The sequence below is a fragment of the Opisthocomus hoazin genome, chromosome 11 (assembly GCF_030867145.1).
Source record: "Opisthocomus hoazin isolate bOpiHoa1 chromosome 11, bOpiHoa1.hap1, whole genome shotgun sequence".
Taxonomy (NCBI): domain Eukaryota; kingdom Metazoa; phylum Chordata; class Aves; order Opisthocomiformes; family Opisthocomidae; genus Opisthocomus; species Opisthocomus hoazin.
In genome coordinates this window covers 11,027,305-11,044,077 of record NC_134424.1, presented here as the reverse complement: position 1 = coordinate 11,044,077, position 16,773 = coordinate 11,027,305, and the positions used below count along the sequence as shown (strand labels likewise).

The 16,773-nt window shown below is 62.0% G+C and overlaps 3 protein-coding genes across 3 annotated transcripts in view; 2 read left to right on the top strand and 1 right to left on the bottom strand.

Annotated features, from left to right (window-relative positions):
• Window positions 1-2,218, top strand: part of SETD5 (SET domain containing 5) — a 67,915-nt gene extending 65,697 nt beyond the window's left edge. Inside the window, exon 24 of the mRNA XM_075433197.1 lies at window positions 46-2,218. Within this exon, the coding sequence (XP_075289312.1) occupies window positions 46-645 (600 nt within the window). The 3' untranslated portion in view covers window positions 646-2,218. The remainder of the gene's footprint in view (window positions 1-45) is intronic.
• Window positions 2,219-3,494: 1,276 nt separating this feature from the next.
• Window positions 3,495-16,178, bottom strand: LHFPL4 (LHFPL tetraspan subfamily member 4). Its single transcript, XM_075432545.1, has 4 exons — window positions 15,712-16,178; window positions 5,777-6,013; window positions 5,549-5,565; window positions 3,495-5,321 (listed from the first exon to the last, which is right to left on the bottom strand). Exons 1-4 carry the CDS (start codon window positions 16,115-16,117, stop codon window positions 5,313-5,315), a joined length of 669 nt encoding a protein of 222 aa, XP_075288660.1. The 5' UTR covers window positions 16,118-16,178; the 3' UTR covers window positions 3,495-5,312.
• MTMR14 (myotubularin related protein 14) overlaps window positions 16,007-16,773 on the top strand; it is a 33,988-nt gene continuing 33,221 nt past the window's right edge. Inside the window, exon 1 of the mRNA XM_075432542.1 lies at window positions 16,007-16,084. Coding sequence (XP_075288657.1) covers window positions 16,082-16,084 — 3 coding nt within the window. The 5' untranslated portion in view covers window positions 16,007-16,081. The remainder of the gene's footprint in view (window positions 16,085-16,773) is intronic.

Here is a 16,773-nt window from a genome sequence, read left to right as displayed (position 1 = left end):
CTGACGCGCCTTTTCTATTTTTTTTTTCCCCACCGACTTGTTCAGCTCCTGCAGTCTGACAGTCCCCAGGCGGAATCGCAGACCCTCCTCCAGCAGAGTTCCTCCCCCTACAGAGGACACCTCACTCCATCTCCTGGATACAGCTATCGAGCAGCAGCACAGAGGACAGCACACAGCCTCTCTCACGCTTCCTCAGAAACGTCCCTCTCCTCCACCTCGTACTCCAGCCCTGCCCACTCGCTCTCCACAGACTCCTCTGCCCTGTTTGCAGGGAATTCGGGGTATTACAGCAGCCAGCAGCACTCTGGCAGCGTCGGCGGCAGCCTCCTGAAGAAGAGCTGCCCTGCTGCTGCCAGCCCGGCACAGCAGCCGGCTGTGGACTCTCTTTCCTCCGAGTCGGGCTCGCAGCCCTGCACAGGCAGGTCAGGCTCCACCTCTGCTCCCCAAAGTGCTAGGTCACTACAGTCAGACTTGCGGACTATCAGTCTGCCGAACTCTGGGCAGTCTGTTCTCTATCAGGGCTCCCGGGGGGCCGTGATTTCCAATGCACAACACTATCCGCACCGCGGGGGGAGCAGTGTCCATCAGTACAGACTTCAGCAGCTGCAAGGTTCTGGAGTAAAGACTCAGACAGGACTTTCCTAGGGCTGCCTGGACTCCAGGAGGACAAAACTGCCCATAGCTCCTTCCAGTCACCTCTGGAAGTGGCTCCTGGGCCAGTGTTGGGAGCTTGCACCTGATGCTGGGGTGCCAGGGGTCAGAGGCTGAGGTCTGAGATGCACGGGTGAGGTTTGTGAGCAGTATTGGCCTCTGGCCGCGTAGGAGAACGCAGATTTCTCTGAGGCAGAGACTAGCGAAGCTATTCCCTGATGCGTGGGTACATTGCAAAAAAAGAAAAAAAAGATTTAAAAAAAAAAAAAGGCAAATGGTTCAAGTGCAATGACTGTGGTGCAGCCTCTGTCTCTTGTCCGTGCCCATGGCCATAGTCACTCATGCAGCACGGACGTCTTTCGGAGTATGAAAGCAGTCTAAAGGAAGCGCTGGGGGAAGTCGAACTCCAATCCCAAAGCTCTCTTTTTAGGTCAGGTTCTCAGTGCGTTCTGGGGAGGGCTTTAATCCGTTACGATCATTCCAGTCACAAGCAGACGAGCGCACGCGGCGGCCTTTGGGCCTGGGTCGTGGCTGCCGCGGTCGGAGCTGTTTTCCAGGACAGCGGAGTCTCTGCCAGTGTGAACTGGCAGGGGGAGCGGGTTGGGGTGCGAGTGCCCGTCGCCGCAGGGGGTCTGGGGTGCGCCGTCGCGTGCTGTGAAACGGGGGTGTTGCTGGGGGGGACGGCGCTGCCGTGTGCCCCCACGCCGGGGGTCCCGACACGCTGCGGGGTGACCGGATGAGCAGAGCGACGCTGCGGCGCGCGGGGGCTGCGCGGCGGGGGGCGGCGGTGAGGTGTCCGGTGGGGACCCCGGCCTGTGCCGGGCACCCTGCAGTGCCGAGCGGGATCTCTCCCAGCCGCCGGCACCCGGCGAGCGTGGCGGCAGAGCCAGCCCAGACACGGTGCGCTGTCTGTTCAATTCCATACGATTGCCAGCTTCTTTCTCACTCGTTTACTGTAATATCGGGCGTGTTTTTATTTATCTAATTTTATATTCAGTTATAACCATAGTAGGTTAGCTAATATACGACAGGTGTCATCCCTGGTGCTGCAGTGGAACTTCTCCTTTCTCTTGGATAACATAATGCTGTGAGTCTGTCTCCCCTGTCTTTTCAGATGCACAGTCTTCTTCCTTTTTTTAGGACTGTTACAGGTTTCTCTAATTCACAGTTGAAATCAGGTGTTTGTTCAACCTAGGGGAGACTTTTAAAATATTGAAACAAAGAGTAACTTCCTCACACTGTCTGGCTGTGAGCGTGTTGGGATGGAACTTGTCACCCCGCAGTTGGGTGTCTGTATACTGTATAAAATAGGTGTAAACTTCACTCGGCTTAGCCCTGGGGGTGCAGCCTCCCCTCCCGTGCTCTGAGCAGCACGGGGCAGGCGGGCTCTGCCTTGCCAGGTGGCGGGAGGGGGCCGGGGGGGCCCTGCCCGGAGGCTCCGGCACCTTCGGGCGCAGCGGGGGGGCAGGAGGGAGGGACCCTGGAAAGCTCTTGGAAAGGTGGGGGCTGTAGCTTCTTACTCTAGTGGAGTTTTTACACCATGCTGTAACATTTGAACTTTCACAAGAGATGTAATAATTTTGATAATAAAAATACTTAACTTGAAAAGCGGTATTTTTGGGAGTTTCTTTCTGTTTCCTTACTGCCCTGAGCGCTGGTGCCCCGGTCGTGGGGCGATGAGGGGGGTGCGTGTTGGTCCCTGCTCTGTCCTTGCAGGGTAAATGAAGCCTTGCGGGTGCAGCCCCGCAGACCGGGCGTAGCCGGGGCTGCTCCGGGAGCCACCTCGCTCCCGAGGAAGGGGAGATTCCCCTGGCGTCCCGGTGGGGCTGTGAGGTTGGGGCTGAGCCCGCTGCTCTTCCCGCTCATCTGGGGAGGAGCTGGGCTGGAGGGTGTCCCCTGCGCTGTACCCACTTCAAACCCGGGCTGCTGCTGCCCAGGGCTGTTCGTCTTCACTCTACTCGCCTGTTCCTCCGGGAGCCTGGGATGTGCTGCGCCTGGAGCGGGGCCCGCTGCGTGTGCCTCCGAGTGCCAGTCCTCAAAGCTGGCGCGCCCGAGGTGCCCGTCACCTCTGGTGTTCGGCTGCCCTCGCCATGAGGACGTTCCCCCGACACCTCGTGGGACGGTGGCTTGTGGCTTGTCCTGTCCCTGTGCATCCCACAGAAGAGTGTCTGGCTCCATCTCCTCTATGCCTTCCCCCAGAGCAGCTGCGGGCACCACAAAGCCCCCTTTTCTCCGGAGGCTGACCAGACCTGTCCCTCAGCCTCTCCCGGGGCTGTGTCCTGGTGTGGGGCTCACCCGGGCTGTGAGCGTGTCCTGTGACGGGGAGGCCAGGGCTGGCCAAAGCTCTCCAGATGTCCAAGAGGTCCCCAGGCTGCCTGGAATGCTGTCCCTGCTCTTCTACCAGAGCACGCCGCTGGACTGACGCGCCACGTGAGTTGCTTTTCCATCAAGACACAGGAATCTGCTGAATTTCGGGAGGCTCCTATGGGCCCATGAGCCAACGGACAGCCCGTGGTGCTCCGTGGGGACCCATGGATGGGCAGAAGGGGAGGGCTGAAACGCAGACAGGACCCCCCACCCCCCTGCTGCCTTGCTGCGGGGTGGGACAGACCCTTTCCCTGGGGACTCGCTCTGGCCGGAGCCCCCCTCGTGCCAGCCTGGGCGGACGGAGGCTCAGCCCCACGGGCGCAGGGCAGGCCCCCACCTTCCCTTCCCCTCCCTCCCTTCCCCACCACGGCTCCGACGCCCGCCCAGCCGCTCCCTCCACCCCATGCTTGCAAACCATCTCACGTGAGGAGCCCGTCCCAGTGTCCCCCACACCACAGGGCTCCGAGCTCGTCTGGTTTGAATTATATTTTTCAATAAGGTTTTGTGAAACACTGTATCAAACTTTGTACTAAAATACAGATATATTACAGCTACTGTATTCCTTTCTCCACTGATTTTCTTCATTTGTTTTTTTCCAATTCAGCCTGCCGCAGCACTCACAAGCCGGCGAGACCGGGGCGCTGCCGGGGCTGGGGATCCAGGGGCACGGCTGCAGCGGGACGCGGGCACCGCTGGGCTGGTGGCTGGCAGCGCCCGTTGGCAGCAGCGCCGGCACCCACGCCGTCCCGGTGGCTGTGGCTCCCAGCCGGTGTCTCGGCACAGCTCCGTCCCTCACCACCGCCCCGCAGGGGCTCAGGGCACGACTTACCGGCTCCCGCCAGCCCCGGCTCACCAGGCCGGGCGATGGTTCCCGCAGGGCCCTTCATCGCCGGGTCCCGTTAGCAGCGAGCGGCTCCTCTGCCCGGGGCTGTCCGTCCCAGCGCCACGGCCCCGCTCCCAGGCCTTGGCCTTGCCCAGCACCCTGCGAGCCCCCAGCCCGTCGCTCCCCAGGGAGCCGGGGCTCTGCCCTGCCCGGGGCCCTGCGAGCAGCCCCCGGTTACTCGCACTGAGACGCGGCCGGCGCTGAGGACTTTATTGCATTGCGAGGGCTGCGGCGACCCGAGCCCCCTGTGGCCAGGACCCGGGGAAGCCCACACGCACCGGTCTGCCAGCAGAGCCGCAGCTGTGCCGGGGAGGGGGCCGGAGGTGTTGGTGCCGGCTCTTGGGTGCTGTGTGTGTGTGGCTGAGGCTGGGTCGCGCTCGGGGGCTGACGGGCTCAGCGCTGACCCAAGCAGCTGCTGCTGGCTCCCCGTGGGCCATCGCCATGTGCCAGCGAGGCGCAGCCAAGGGGACACGGCCGGGGTGGGCACAGGAGCGCCTGGGTCACCCCCGGCCACGCCGTGTGGCAGGGAGAGCCGTGCTGTCACCAGTGGAGATAAAGCACCGTACGGGGATGGGGAGGGAAGGCGTTTGGCAACAGCCTGCAGCCAGCTTGGGGAGGGGGCTGGCGGGGGGTCCTGTGCCTGCCCGGGGGGTTTTGCATGTTCAGCTGCTCCCACTTACCAGGGCTTACATTCAGCGGCGGCGCGAGTCGGGTGTCCCAGCAGCCGGCAGCAGGGAGGCCCCTGTGGTCCCCGTGCTCGGGGGGATGCGAGCGGCAACCTGCGGCCCTGGCCACGCACCGGGAAACACCACGTCCTGGGGCTGGGCTGCCGGGGCAGGGGGCAAGGGGGCTGGAGTCACTTTACCCTGTTTAGAGAATATGAATTTACACGTAAAAGTAGGGGTTGGGCCCCATCCTGGCCGCCGGGTCCCCCAGCCGTGGAGACAGGATCTCGGAGCTGTACAAAATGGGAGCAGGGAGGGGGCCGGGGCCTGGAGCAGCCGGCGAGGGGCATCACTGGGCGCGCGTTCGGGTGGGAGGTGGCAGGTCGGGAGTCCTGGGGATGTAGAAATCTGTTAAAAACTCGGAGATTGTTTTTTCCTTGAAGCAAAACCAGAGTTGGACGCTGTTCTTGAATGAAGCAGGTTTGGGGCATCCTCCCTCAGCGACGGCAGCCCATGGGCGGTGGGGAGTGCGGAGCTGGCGGGGGGCGTGGGATGGCGGTGCCGGCGTGGACGTGGAGGTGGCCGTGGATGCGGCGGGCGGCTGGCATATCCCCGGCGCGGGCGGTGGGGCCCGGGGGGCGGCGCGGGACGCTGTGTGGCCGCTGGCAGCAGACGAAGGGCAGGATGGGGAGGGAGCGCCCAGGCTGCAGGCCGCAGGAGGAGGGTCCCGCTGCGGGCGCCCGGCCTTATATCCTCTGCGGGGAGATCACAGCGGGTTGGGGCTGGCATCGGGCAGGCCTCGCTCCACCACTGTGCCCCCAGCACGTGCCATGCACACGCCTGTCCCCATCCCTGCCGCCTCCCTTCCCCGCCGGCCCCTCGTCCCCGCTGCCCCGTACAGCCAGGGTCCCCCCATCCCATCCCACCCAGACACACCGCATGGTCAGGGCTAGGGGACGGGGCGGTGACGCTCAGGACTTACCGCAGTGCCGACAAAATCTGTGGAAACAGAAGAGAGGGTGTCAGGCAGGGCAGGGGCTCGGCAGCCCACTCCCACCCTGCCTCGCTTTGCAGGGGGCTGTTAAGCCCGTGGGACCCTTGCCCAGCTGCAGGCTGCTGGAGGGGGCAAGCTCCCCAGGCTATGCCCACGCGGGTTCCCCCCCAGGGCCGTGGCTCGGGGTCCCGGGACCCCCGGCAGCGCAACGCTCACCTTTGCTCTCTGTCTTGAGCTCCTCGTGCAGCAGGTCGTTCTGCCGGTTGCCGAGGACAAAGGCCAGGAAGGAGAGGATGAGGGCGTTGAGGATGCCGATGATGGCCAGGATGTAAGCCCAGCGCACAGAGCAGTCCCCCAGGGAGTACTTCCCTGTCTTCTCCCCGCACATGTCCCGGATGGTCTCCGCATCCCAGCCGTCGGGAAAGATCATGCAGCCCAGCACCAGGCAGAGCGCTGCGGGGGTGAGGAGAGGGGGGGGGGAGCATCAGAGGGGGCACAGGGGTGCCAGCGCCGGGCTCTGAGCCCCTCCGGTTGGTGCAAGAGTGCAGCCTGTGTCTGCCTGGGCCCCGCGACGGCCGGGCAGCGCAGCAGGTGACAGCCACCACCGCCTGGCAGCCCCGGGGGGCTGCACGTTGACACAGCTGCCCCAGGCCTGGCCCACGCACCAAGGGAGACGTCAGGGGGTTGGTTTCTTCGAGCATCGACCACAGAATCAGCGGTTCCCCACCACCGCAGGCTCCCTGCGTGCAGGCAGGAGCTACCCGCACGCTGCGGGCAGGGATGCCGAGAGGATCATTGTCCCCAGGAGCACCCACATCTGACCCCCGCGCAGCCCTGCAAGCCCCGCTCCCAGGGCACTCGCTCGCTCAGCGTGCCCCCATGCCGAGCGGGGAGACGTCAGGGGAGGGAAATACCGAGACAAAGCCCGCGACTGTCAAGGTAAGGAGGTGACGCTTTTTTCTAACTACAACCAGTACAAAGGCTCCTCACCCCCTATCAGCTAGGAAGGCTAAAAATATTAATGATACTGTAGAGAAGCTGGGGTGTGTTGTGAGTATTTTCATCCTGGGGTTAGGAAAGGACCAAGAGGCTTGTGCTCACGTGAGTGATCAAGTGCCCCCATCCCTTAGGGCTGGAGGGACAGCAAACACCCTGCCAGGCAGAGTGCTGCCGCCGCGGCAGCCCCGGGGATGGGCAGCCGGTGGTCTGGCTGAGCTCTCAGGGGGCTGACCTGCGCTTTTAACCGCTCTCTGTTGGGAAGTCCTGGGATGGGGGAACAGCGAGTGTGGGGCTGGCGCAGGGCATCGCACCGGGGCTTGGCACGGCGCTGCACACCGGCACGTAATACCACCCACCAGCTGCTGCCTGGTCTCTGCCTCCCCCATCCTCATCACAAACCTGCTTGGCAGAAATGTCTTTGCAGACAGAGGCGAGCTCTGCAAGCTGGATTACAGCCACACACGGCCCCAGTGCCACCCCCGGCACCGCGTGGCTGCGGAGCGTGGTGCACGTGCGAGGAGCCGGCATCTCCCGCACGTCATCCCCAGGGACTCCCAGCCACGCATGGCCGTGTCTGGGGGAACTCCCTGTCTGCTGGGACCAGACCAGCCAAAAACCATCCCCTCTGGAAGGAAACATATAATCAGCACTGATGCTGTGCACTGCGCAGTAAATGGTGAGCAGCAACCTGGCCTGCCCGCTAACCCGGGCACCTAACAGCTAGATGCCACCGAGTTCAGCCAAGTGCCTGCATTCAAGGCAAGGAGGAGCAGCAGACCCGTGCTAGGGACTCTCCTCAGGTAAGCAGAGATGCTGAGAGGATTTTAGCACCCCGCTGAGTTCCCAGTGCAGTGCAGCTGCAGAAAATGTGCTCTGTGGCCATCCTCGGTGAGGGGGTGGCTTCGCCCCCGCAGCGCTGGTCAGGGTGACACGACCCAGCCTGGAAATGGGCACGGCTGTGACGGCTCTGCAGACGTCGGTGAGGAGGAGAAGAGAGTGTGGTGAGGTCAGGGGAAAACACCGGCGAGTGGCCAGGCGAGCGCTCCAGCTGCCTGGGCGGGCAGCAGCCCTCAGTGATGGTCCCTCTCAGCCCAGAAGAGAACAGGGCCATGCTCCAGGGCATCAGAAGAAGGCAAATTTAACTTAAAAAAAAAAAAATCAGGTGCCAATTTTACTTGCACCAGCCGGGGCTTGGGCAGGCTCCCAGCTTTTGTGCATGGCCCTCGGTCAGTCCTTCGTGGGAGCAGAATGGCAGCCCCTGGGTCTTTCCCTGGGCTCTGCAGGCATCGGTATTTCTTCTGCACTTCTGAGCACTTGTCTGGGCTTCAGATGGATATGGCTGTCTGGGTGAAGCAGGAGCTTGTCAAGAACTCACCCCCCTGCAAACACCACAGCTGCCTGGGTGAGGGTCCCCCAGGACATCCGCAGGTCCCAGACATGGCAAGACGGGGCAGTGCCGCAGGAGGCAGTGGATTGACGTGCCGGAGGGCTACGGCTCTCGTGGAGGACACAGGTGAAAGCAGAGCGCAGCTCAAAAAGGTACGGGGAAAAACACACAGCACGTGAGCCACGGGCACAACAGGCTGCCACAACTCAGCCACAGGGGACAGACAGCGACGGCCACTGCCAGGACCACCAGGCTGGCCCTAGCCTGCATCTGCCCACCCCGATTCCTGCTCTCCCCTGTCCCTGCTCTGCGCTGGCACCAGGGCAAGGGGAGCCTGTGCCCTGGCCCGCAGAGCAGCTCCGGGAGCTCTGCCCAAGATCTCACAGCCCCTGTTTGGCACAGAGGATTAAACTACAGATACACTACCAGGGCAAAGGAGCGCTCCCGAGTCACCAAATGCACCCAAACTCCTCTGCCCGAGGGCGGCGGGGCTCTTCCCAGGAGCCCTTCGCTGCTGAGCAGCTCCCCGGGACAGGGCCATGGCAGGGCCGTGCCACCCAAGGCAGGTCCTCGCACGACGAGGAGCAGCACAGCGCTCTCCTCTTCCCGTCTGTCCTACGTGTTCCCAGCAGCAAGCCGAGTCCTCCGCTCCGTCACAAGCAATGCCCTTTTCCACGTGTCCCCAGCCCACCCGATGTCCTGGAAACACCTTCCCGAGCCCACAGCAAGGAGCGACACCAAAGTGCAGAGCGAGAGCAAGGAGGGGATCCCCGCGCGGTCGCCAGGCTTCGCCGCTGCCCTTTTCTATAAGCCCCTTGCAGGGGGTCTGAGGGCGTGAGGACGGGGCTCTGCCTGCCGCCCCTCTGCCCGCAGCACTGTCCTGCCAGCACCCGCCTCCAAACGCCCCAGGGACCCTCGCAGACCTGCAGGAAAACCTCGGGGTTTGTTTAAAACAGCCTAGTTCTACACCTTGCAACCACATGAAAAACACCGAGTGATGACTCCTACAAGGGCCGCTGTTAAAGAGGAGAAAAAATCACCCATCTCCCAGCCATTTTGCTTCTAATTCCTGTTCTTCTGAGGGTGTGGTGCCGGTCCCCACTGCTGGTGGCACCGAGGACAGCCAGACGCTTCATCACATGGATTCATTCGTGGCTCTGGGCTCCAACGCCCTCTTCCAGAATTTTCCCAGTTGGAAAGATGGATTCGAGACTGGGCATTTGCGGGATCCTGCTGGGGCTCAGGCTCTGCCCCAGGAGAACCGGCGTTTCCCGGCTTGGGTTTGCAGCTGGTTCATGGCTCCCTGCTCCTCGGTGCTCCTTGTCAGGGTCCCCTAGAAATGAAACGGGCATCTCAAGGTCTTTTGATATCCTGGCAAAAGAAATTAACTGAAGGGAATCCAACGTTATGGCTCAGGCTGCAACACTGGAGCGAGATTTTAGCAGAGAGAGATGAGGCGGCTCCTCCGGGCAGGGTAACATCCCCCGGCAGAAGGTGCGTTTAGCTAATTTGGACCGTCTCAGTAGCCCACGTGTTTGCCGAGGACCACGGTTATCCCAGTACTGTCCCGGTCCCATGCAGTTGTGCCTTCAGGATTCATATCCGGGGTTTTTTAATCATTTTTGCTGTCTGGTTTAGTCTGCAGGTTTTGGGTGAAGACTGGCTCTTTCTGCTCTTGCCTGTCACGGCTGGAAGGGGTAAGGACATGCCCTGCAGCAGAGACACACGGCCTTGCCCCGAGCACGGGCACGCAGAGCACCGCGCTGCCACAGGACACCCGAGGAGCTGGAAATCGGAAAAAGTGAAGGTAACTGGGGGAAAACCAGCAACTGCTGAGTCCCAAAGAGGCTTGTTAAGCCTGGCTTGGGGACAGGGAGTTGCCTGGCCCCATGGCAGTGGCTCACCCTCCCTCGAGGTCAGCGAGCCAGCTGTCCCCTGCCCTTGCGCACGTCCCTCCGACCGTCACCGCAGACAGGCCTCCCTGCCGGGGTATTTCGGTGACCTCCCCGCCCCTCCTATCCACCTTGTGCTGAAGGGGAGGAACCTCTGGGTGCCATATCCCCCACAGCCGCTCACCGTGATGCTGTGCCATCAGCACCTCGGGGTCCCTGCCGGAGATCCCCAACATGGGCACTGCACACCAGCCCCCAGACCCCGCAGAGCAGGGGCTGTGCTGCAGCTCCGGGGTCTGGAGTGGCTGCTTCTCACTAGGGAACCTCCTGAGAGGTGAGCACCGAAAGGAACGCGGACAAACACAGCCTGCCCCCATCTCTAAAAGCAGAAACCCCTCAAAAATAAATGAAAATGAAAGGCAGTGTGCTCGGGACAGCAAGCACCAGCCATTTACATAGACAGGAGCTCCCTTAAGGCATTTTGCTCCACAGGCTGCTTCTGAGCCAAAATATCAGCGGGATTCAGAATAGAGTTACGAGTTTGCACGAATCAGAACTGACAGTTACTTTATCCGGAACAACAGTTAAGGGATGTAAGCTCCAGGACACGAGCAGCCCCGAAGCGCCCAGCTCAGAACCTCTCTGCAGGTCCTCAGGCACATTAACAGCTACGGCGGGACGGCCACGCTGCCTTCCGGAGCCCGGGGCTGGCTGCGGCCGAGCACAAGGCGCTGGACAGACGCGAGGGCTGAGCTGCATCGCTGCTCCTGTCCCCCCTGCACCACACAACGGGCAGGGGAAAAAGAGTGGAAATCTTCAAGAACGCTTTTTTTGGGGTCCAGAAGCTGGTAATTCAGAAAATGCGAAGTATTTTTTGCAGTGATGTCTTCTTTTTGCTGCACGGTCAGCAGGTGGAAGCGGTTCACCTGGAAGCTCGGATGTTCGCACTATTTGTCCCTTGGGCAGAGAAAGCCGCTGTCCCAGTTACGCTGCCTAGCTGGTTTGGAGCAGCAGTATCTGTCTCACCTTTTTCCATGAAGAATTCCAATGAATGACTTCTATATTCACGAGAACAATATTTTTGAAACCTCAAACTCTCTCTGAGAGGAGCTGGGTCTCCATCAAGTCCCAGTTGGGAAGACGAGCCCACCCTGACACGGCTCAGCAGACCACCGCGTCGCTCCCGGCACCAGGGAGCGTTTTGGGGCTGCGGTGTTTGCTCAGACCAGAGCTTGCTCTCCCTCAAGGCTGTACCACACCACGCAGCTCAGCCGCTGGTTGGGAACGGGCTTCCTAACCGCTGCTCTCCAAGGATGTGCCAAACTGGTGCCGTGCAGCTGCCTGATGTGAGGGGTGTCCTCTCAGATGGTGGAAAATGCCTCTGCTCCCAGTTCATGCACTGGTGGGTGGGAAGGGCCCATCTGAGAGGTGAGTGTAGCCCCGAAGGACGTGTCGTAAAGGAGAAAAGGGCTGAGCTGGATAAGTGTTATCCCATTCTCCGTTGGGAAAGGTGCCTGAAGATGGCATAATTAACTCCAAAGGGCCACGGATAAAGACAAACCCCAGCCCCACGGCCAAATGACACGGCCCTGGGTGGAAAGGCACCCCACGTGTCATGCTTGTGCCTGGCTGGAAGGTCTCACCACACCGACGGCTCGACTTGAACTGTGGGGAAACACCTTCAAACACAGCCAGAGGAGCAGAAGTAACAGGGAAACGCCTTCAAACGTGGCCAGAGGAGAAAGGGCAACAGGGAAACGCCTTCAAACGTGGCCAGAGGAGAAAGGGCAACAGGGAAACGCCTTCAAACGTGGCCAGGCACTTCCTCCGTGCAAAAGGGACTGTGTGCTCAGCTGGCTCTTTTGACCCTCAGTAGACTGCAAGTACAAAACCGAAGCTCCCCTGAAAACAGAGCCCTGGGCCTGCCCAGAGCAACCGTCCTCATGGGAGGCACGTGGGTGCGGTGCCACGCAGAGGTGGCTGCGGCCTCTCACTCCGGCGTCAGTGCTGGGCACCAGGACAACTTTGTTCAAAGATCGGAGTTAACTCACGGGGTGACCACGTCTTATGTTACAGCACAGAATTAGGGAATCGGAGGAAACACTCAGGCTCCTGGGCAGCCTCCTCAGCACGTGGTGGTGGTGGTGCTGGTGGTGTATTCCTGTGCTCTGGTCCCCAGCAGGTGACTGCTATGTGGTCGCTGGAACACAGGCATCCACAAAATCAGCCCAGCTGCCTTCATCTCACTCCTGCTCCCGCCGCCACAGAGGGTGGACAAGAGGGATCGCCCACACAGCCCGTTCCTCTTCAAGTAAGCATCATCCCATGGGACTTTCTGCAGGAGCTCCTCCACTAATTTGGAGGACTGGGGTGACATCAGGGTGCTGTCAGTCATACAGTTGTTGACACGCTCACATTAAAGGTCCATTTCTGGTTTTGTAACAGAAGGATTTAGCAAAATCTCCAGTTTTGCGTTACTGGGATTTTGAACAGGGCAGATGGCTACGTTTCTATTTGCGATAAAGCAGAGTCTTTCCTCTTAATTAGATCCAGTTCCCTCCTAGGGGGGCAGTGGCTTTTGAGCTGGAGCTTTCTGTGAAGCTCTAATTAAACCCTTCCTTGATTGTCGTCCACTAATTAGACATTGATGATTTAAACTTTTTTTCCTTCTGAAAGAGATACTGAATTCCTGACACCCTCCCCTCCCCCACCTTCCTGCTCTTGATTTTTCTCCTCTGAAGAGCCTGTTCGTGGCCTTGCTCAGCAGCCCTGTACTCTGCATTGGCCATCCCGTAGGGACAGGGTGGACCCAGCCCTGCCCCATCTCTCTGCCTTTCACCTTGTTCACCTGGTTGTCACCAGTGAGATCACGAAACTTTAGGCCTCACTGTTGCTTCTGCCACAGTGGTGCAAGTCCTCCTTCAGCTAAAACCTCACCAAGGCAGGAGGAATGCCCTTCCCTCTTCTGCCCCTCCAAGCCCGCTGCTCTAGCACGACCCTCTGACCTCCCAGGCGAGCGAATCTCCAAAGCTTGCCATCACGCTGTGCCAGAGCCTGCATCGGGCCACATCCCTGCCACACCCACAGGATGTGGTCCACAGTGTCCTCTCCATGGGTCACAGCAGCTCCTTCTCCATGCGCAAGGTAACACATCCACCCACGGCTCCCTCTGACGTGCCCAGGGAAGTTCAGCCCTGCCTGGCCCCCCCCGCAGATGAGGCTCCCTCTTGCTGGGACACACCACCCCACCACCTCTGTGTCCCTGACGGTGACACCAGGCTCTCCTCCAGGACAGACGCTCTCTCGTGCTGCCTCTTCTCCGAGCACAGCCACTCTCTGTGAATGCAGACGGAGAAAGGCCACGAAGCCTTGGGAGAGCTCCGAGCCAAGCCTGGGCTGGCTGGGGACGGGAGAGCCGGTCCACAGCCCCAGCAAGACGTGCACTCGGGGTTCTCACAAGCGCAGCTGTGAGCAACACAAGTGTAGCCACAAGGTGCAAAGTGTGAGCAGGGACAAGCCCCAAGGCAGGGCAAGGGGCGCCCAGAGGTGACAGCTGCACGGTGCTGCTGCGGCCACCCACGCCTGAGCCGGGGCAGGACAGGAGGCACCGGAGAGGAAGCCCGGGGCTGCCTTCGGTGCAGTGCCCTCCGCCACGCAGCTCCCCGAGCAGCAGCAGCACCAGCCGGGTGCTCCAAGCCGCTTGATTAAGCTGCTGACAATCAGTAGGATTTGGGCTCTGAGCTTGCCTTAAACCAGTAATCTTCAGGACAGGAAAAATTAAAGATGAAGGAATTTCCCGATAAGCCAAGGCAGCACCAGGTCTGGCTGTGGTCCTGATCTGGGTGAGGAGAGGTCAAGCTCTCCAGCCCAAGCCAGCTGCAAGCCCCTAGCATAGGGGAGGCCCTTCTCCCAGGGGGGACAGACTGGGGTCCTTTCATTAGTAATATGGGGGGGCTCTGGGCCCTTCTGGTGGAAGCTCTGGGCCTGTTCACACTTTGTACGCAGTGGGAAGTAACACCACTTCTTGCCACATGTGGTAAAACTGGAGAGAGAAGGAAGTGCAGAGTCCTGCTACCGGGGGAACCTCAGCATCTCTTCTCAGGGTCTCTGTCCCAAAAGAACAGACCCTCAGTGAGGAGAGCTTATAGGTCTGCGCACAAGGGGATACCTGGGATCCTTATCAACAAATGCACCAGGTCCCCTTCTGGGGAAAAGTTTGGGCTATTGTATGGTGTCCCTTTGAGGAGTCAGTCTATGAGGGTGTTGGGGTCCATCTATGGTGCGGTTTCCTTTGTGGCAGGAGCTAAGGAGGATCTATAAACAGGGCCACTTTTTGGGAGAAAGGCTGGGCTTGAGCCTGTGGTCCCTTCTGAGGAGACATCAAGGTAAATGTATGGTGTCCCTCTGTGGGCAGCGCTGTACTCAGGGTCTCCTTGCAGAGAGCAGGGGAAGGTCTGCCCTCAGAGCCCTTTCATGATGCTGGAGGCAGTCTGGGCACAGCATCTCTTTCAGGGGGAGCTGTCTGTGCACAGGTGCTTTTACAGGGCTCGGGAGTCCTGCCAGTGATGGGGTCCCTTCATGGGCTGGGAGCTCCCCTAAAGTGTGTATCCCCTGGGGGCTGGGCTTGTTCAGGGATGCCCTTGGGACTGGGTCCCCAGGGAGCTTGTCCCAGGTCTAGGGCATCCTTGGGGCTGGTCCCTGCCTCTGTGGGACAGTACTTGCTGTAGGATGTCTCAAAGCTGGTTGCTGACTGAGGTGTACTGGGGTGCCCAGAGGCTGGTCCCTGGCCCAGGGTGTCCTGGGGTGCTCCAAGGCCAGTGCACAGCCTGGCTGTCCTGCGGTGCCCTGGTGTCCCAGGGCCAGTGCCTGCTCTGGAGTGCCCTGAGGTGGGGCCCTGATCCATCTTTCCACCCTATCCCAGGAAGCCCTGTGGTTTCCTGGGGTCAGATCTTGCCTGGGGAGCCCTGGGCGCTGATGCCCAGAGCTGGTGCCTGTTTCTGGTGCTCTAACAGTGCTGGTGCCTGGCCTGGGTGTCCCAGGAAGCCTTGGGGTGTCCTGGGGCCAGTTCCTGGCTGGGATACCCCATGGCCTCGTAGGGCTTGTGTCCTGCGCAGCTTTCTTCAGCCACACTGGCATTCCCTGTGGCCAGCCTCTGCCTGGGCAGCCCTGGGTGCCTGTGCCCAGAACTGGCACATGTTCCTGGTGCTCTGAGAGTGCTAGAGCCTGGCCTCAGTGTCCCAGGCAGCCCTGGGGCATCCTAGGGCTGGTTTCTGGCTGGGATGTCCTATGGATCCACAATGCTCAGACCCAGCCAAGTTCCCTTGAGCAACCCTGGTGCTACCTGTGGCCAGAGGCCCTGATACCAGTGCCTGAGGAGCCCTGGGGGCCAGTGCCCTGAGCTGGTGCCTATTCCTGGTCCTCTGTCAGTGCTAGTGCCTGATCTGGGTGTCCCAGGAAGCCCTGGAGCTGGTTCCTGACACCATGGCCCCGCAGCGCTCAGACCTAGCCCTATTTCCTTGAGCATCTCTGGTGTTCCCTGTGGCCAGGGGCCCTGCTACCAGTGCCTGGGGAGCCCTGGGGGCCAGTGCCCCCAGCTGGTGCCCATTCCTGGTGCTCTGTCAGTGCTAGTGCCTGATCTGGGTGTCCCAGGAAGCCCTGAGGCTGGTTCCTGGAACCACGGCCCCGCTCGAGCAACCCCGGCATTCCCCGGCCCTGCAACCAGTGCCTATGTCCTCCCCAGGCGCCCACTGCCCGCGTTTGGCGCCGCAAACCCCGCACGTCCCGTGTCCCCCCCCCCTCCCCGGGTCCGTCCCCGTCCCCCTCACTCCCGGAGAAGGCCCGCGGGGGGCCCGGTGCCCGGTGCCGGCGGGTACCTGCCAGCAGCTGCATCCAGGCGCAGATCTTGTAGACGGTGGCGGTGTTGCAGAAGAAGAAGAGGGCGAAGCAGGTGATGCAGCCCAGCGTCAGCACCATGGAGAGCAGCACGAAGAAGGCGGCGGCCTGGAAGGCGCCCGAGGGGATGGTGCTGAAGTCGGTGAAGGAGCCGCGGCACGACAGCTCCCGGCCCGCCAGCCCGCTGCCCACGCAGTAGTGGAACAGCCCGAAGTAGCCGGGTTTGGGGGTGTTGACGCTGTCGCCCACCCAGTAGGGCTGGATGAAGACGACCACGTTGATGATGGCGAAGCAGATGGTGAAGATGGCCCAGAGCACGCCGATGGCGCGCGAGTTCCGCACGTAGTTGTCATGGTAGAGCTTGGAGGCTTCCTGCGAGGGCAGCATCCTGCCGGCCGCCGCCGCGCTGCCGGGGCGGGGGGGGCGGGGGGGGCGGGGTGGGGGGAGCCCGCCCGGGGTGGGGACGGGGAGGGGAAGGGGGGGGAGGGGAGCGCCGCGGCCTAGGCGCGCCCGCGGGCCGCCGGCCCCTGCGCCACCCGCGCCGCCATCTTGGCTGCCGTCTCTGCGCCCCGCGCGCGCGCGGGCTCGCGCCCCTCTTCCCTCCCTCTCGCCCCCCCCCCCCTCCCCGCTTCGCCACTGCGGAGCCGAGCCCGCCGCGCGCGCGCACCCCGCGGGGCTCGGGCCGCTTCGGCTCCGCCCGCCGGGGGGCGCGCGGCAGGGCTCGGCTCGCCTCGCGACCGGCTCGGCGCGAGGCTCGGGCGGGGCTGAGGCGACGGCGGACGCGCCCCGGTAGCCCGGCTCAGCGGGGCCGCTCCCCGCTCGGTGGCGGCGGCTCAGCCACGCCGTGTCCGCCCGGGGCAGCGCCTGCGCACGGCCCCGGCCCCCCCGGGGAACGCCGGCCGGTACACGGGTGGGCGCGTTCGTGCCCCCGCGGGCCTTCCCGACCCGCCCGGCGGGGCCGGAGCCAGCGAGTCACGGCCCGCGTGGGCTGCCGGGGCGCTGGGCCCGCTCTGGCACCACGGGTGTGCGCGGACCGGGGGCGC

Coding starts and splice junctions, on each gene's coding strand:
- LHFPL4 (XM_075432545.1), bottom strand. CDS start 16,117: ATGCTGCCCTCGCAGGAAGCCTCCAAGCTCTACCATGACAACTACGTG. Junction 6,014..15,711: donor CTGGATGCAGCTGCTGGCAG/GTACCCGCCGGC, acceptor TCACCCCCGCAG/CGCTCTGCCTGGTGCTGGGC.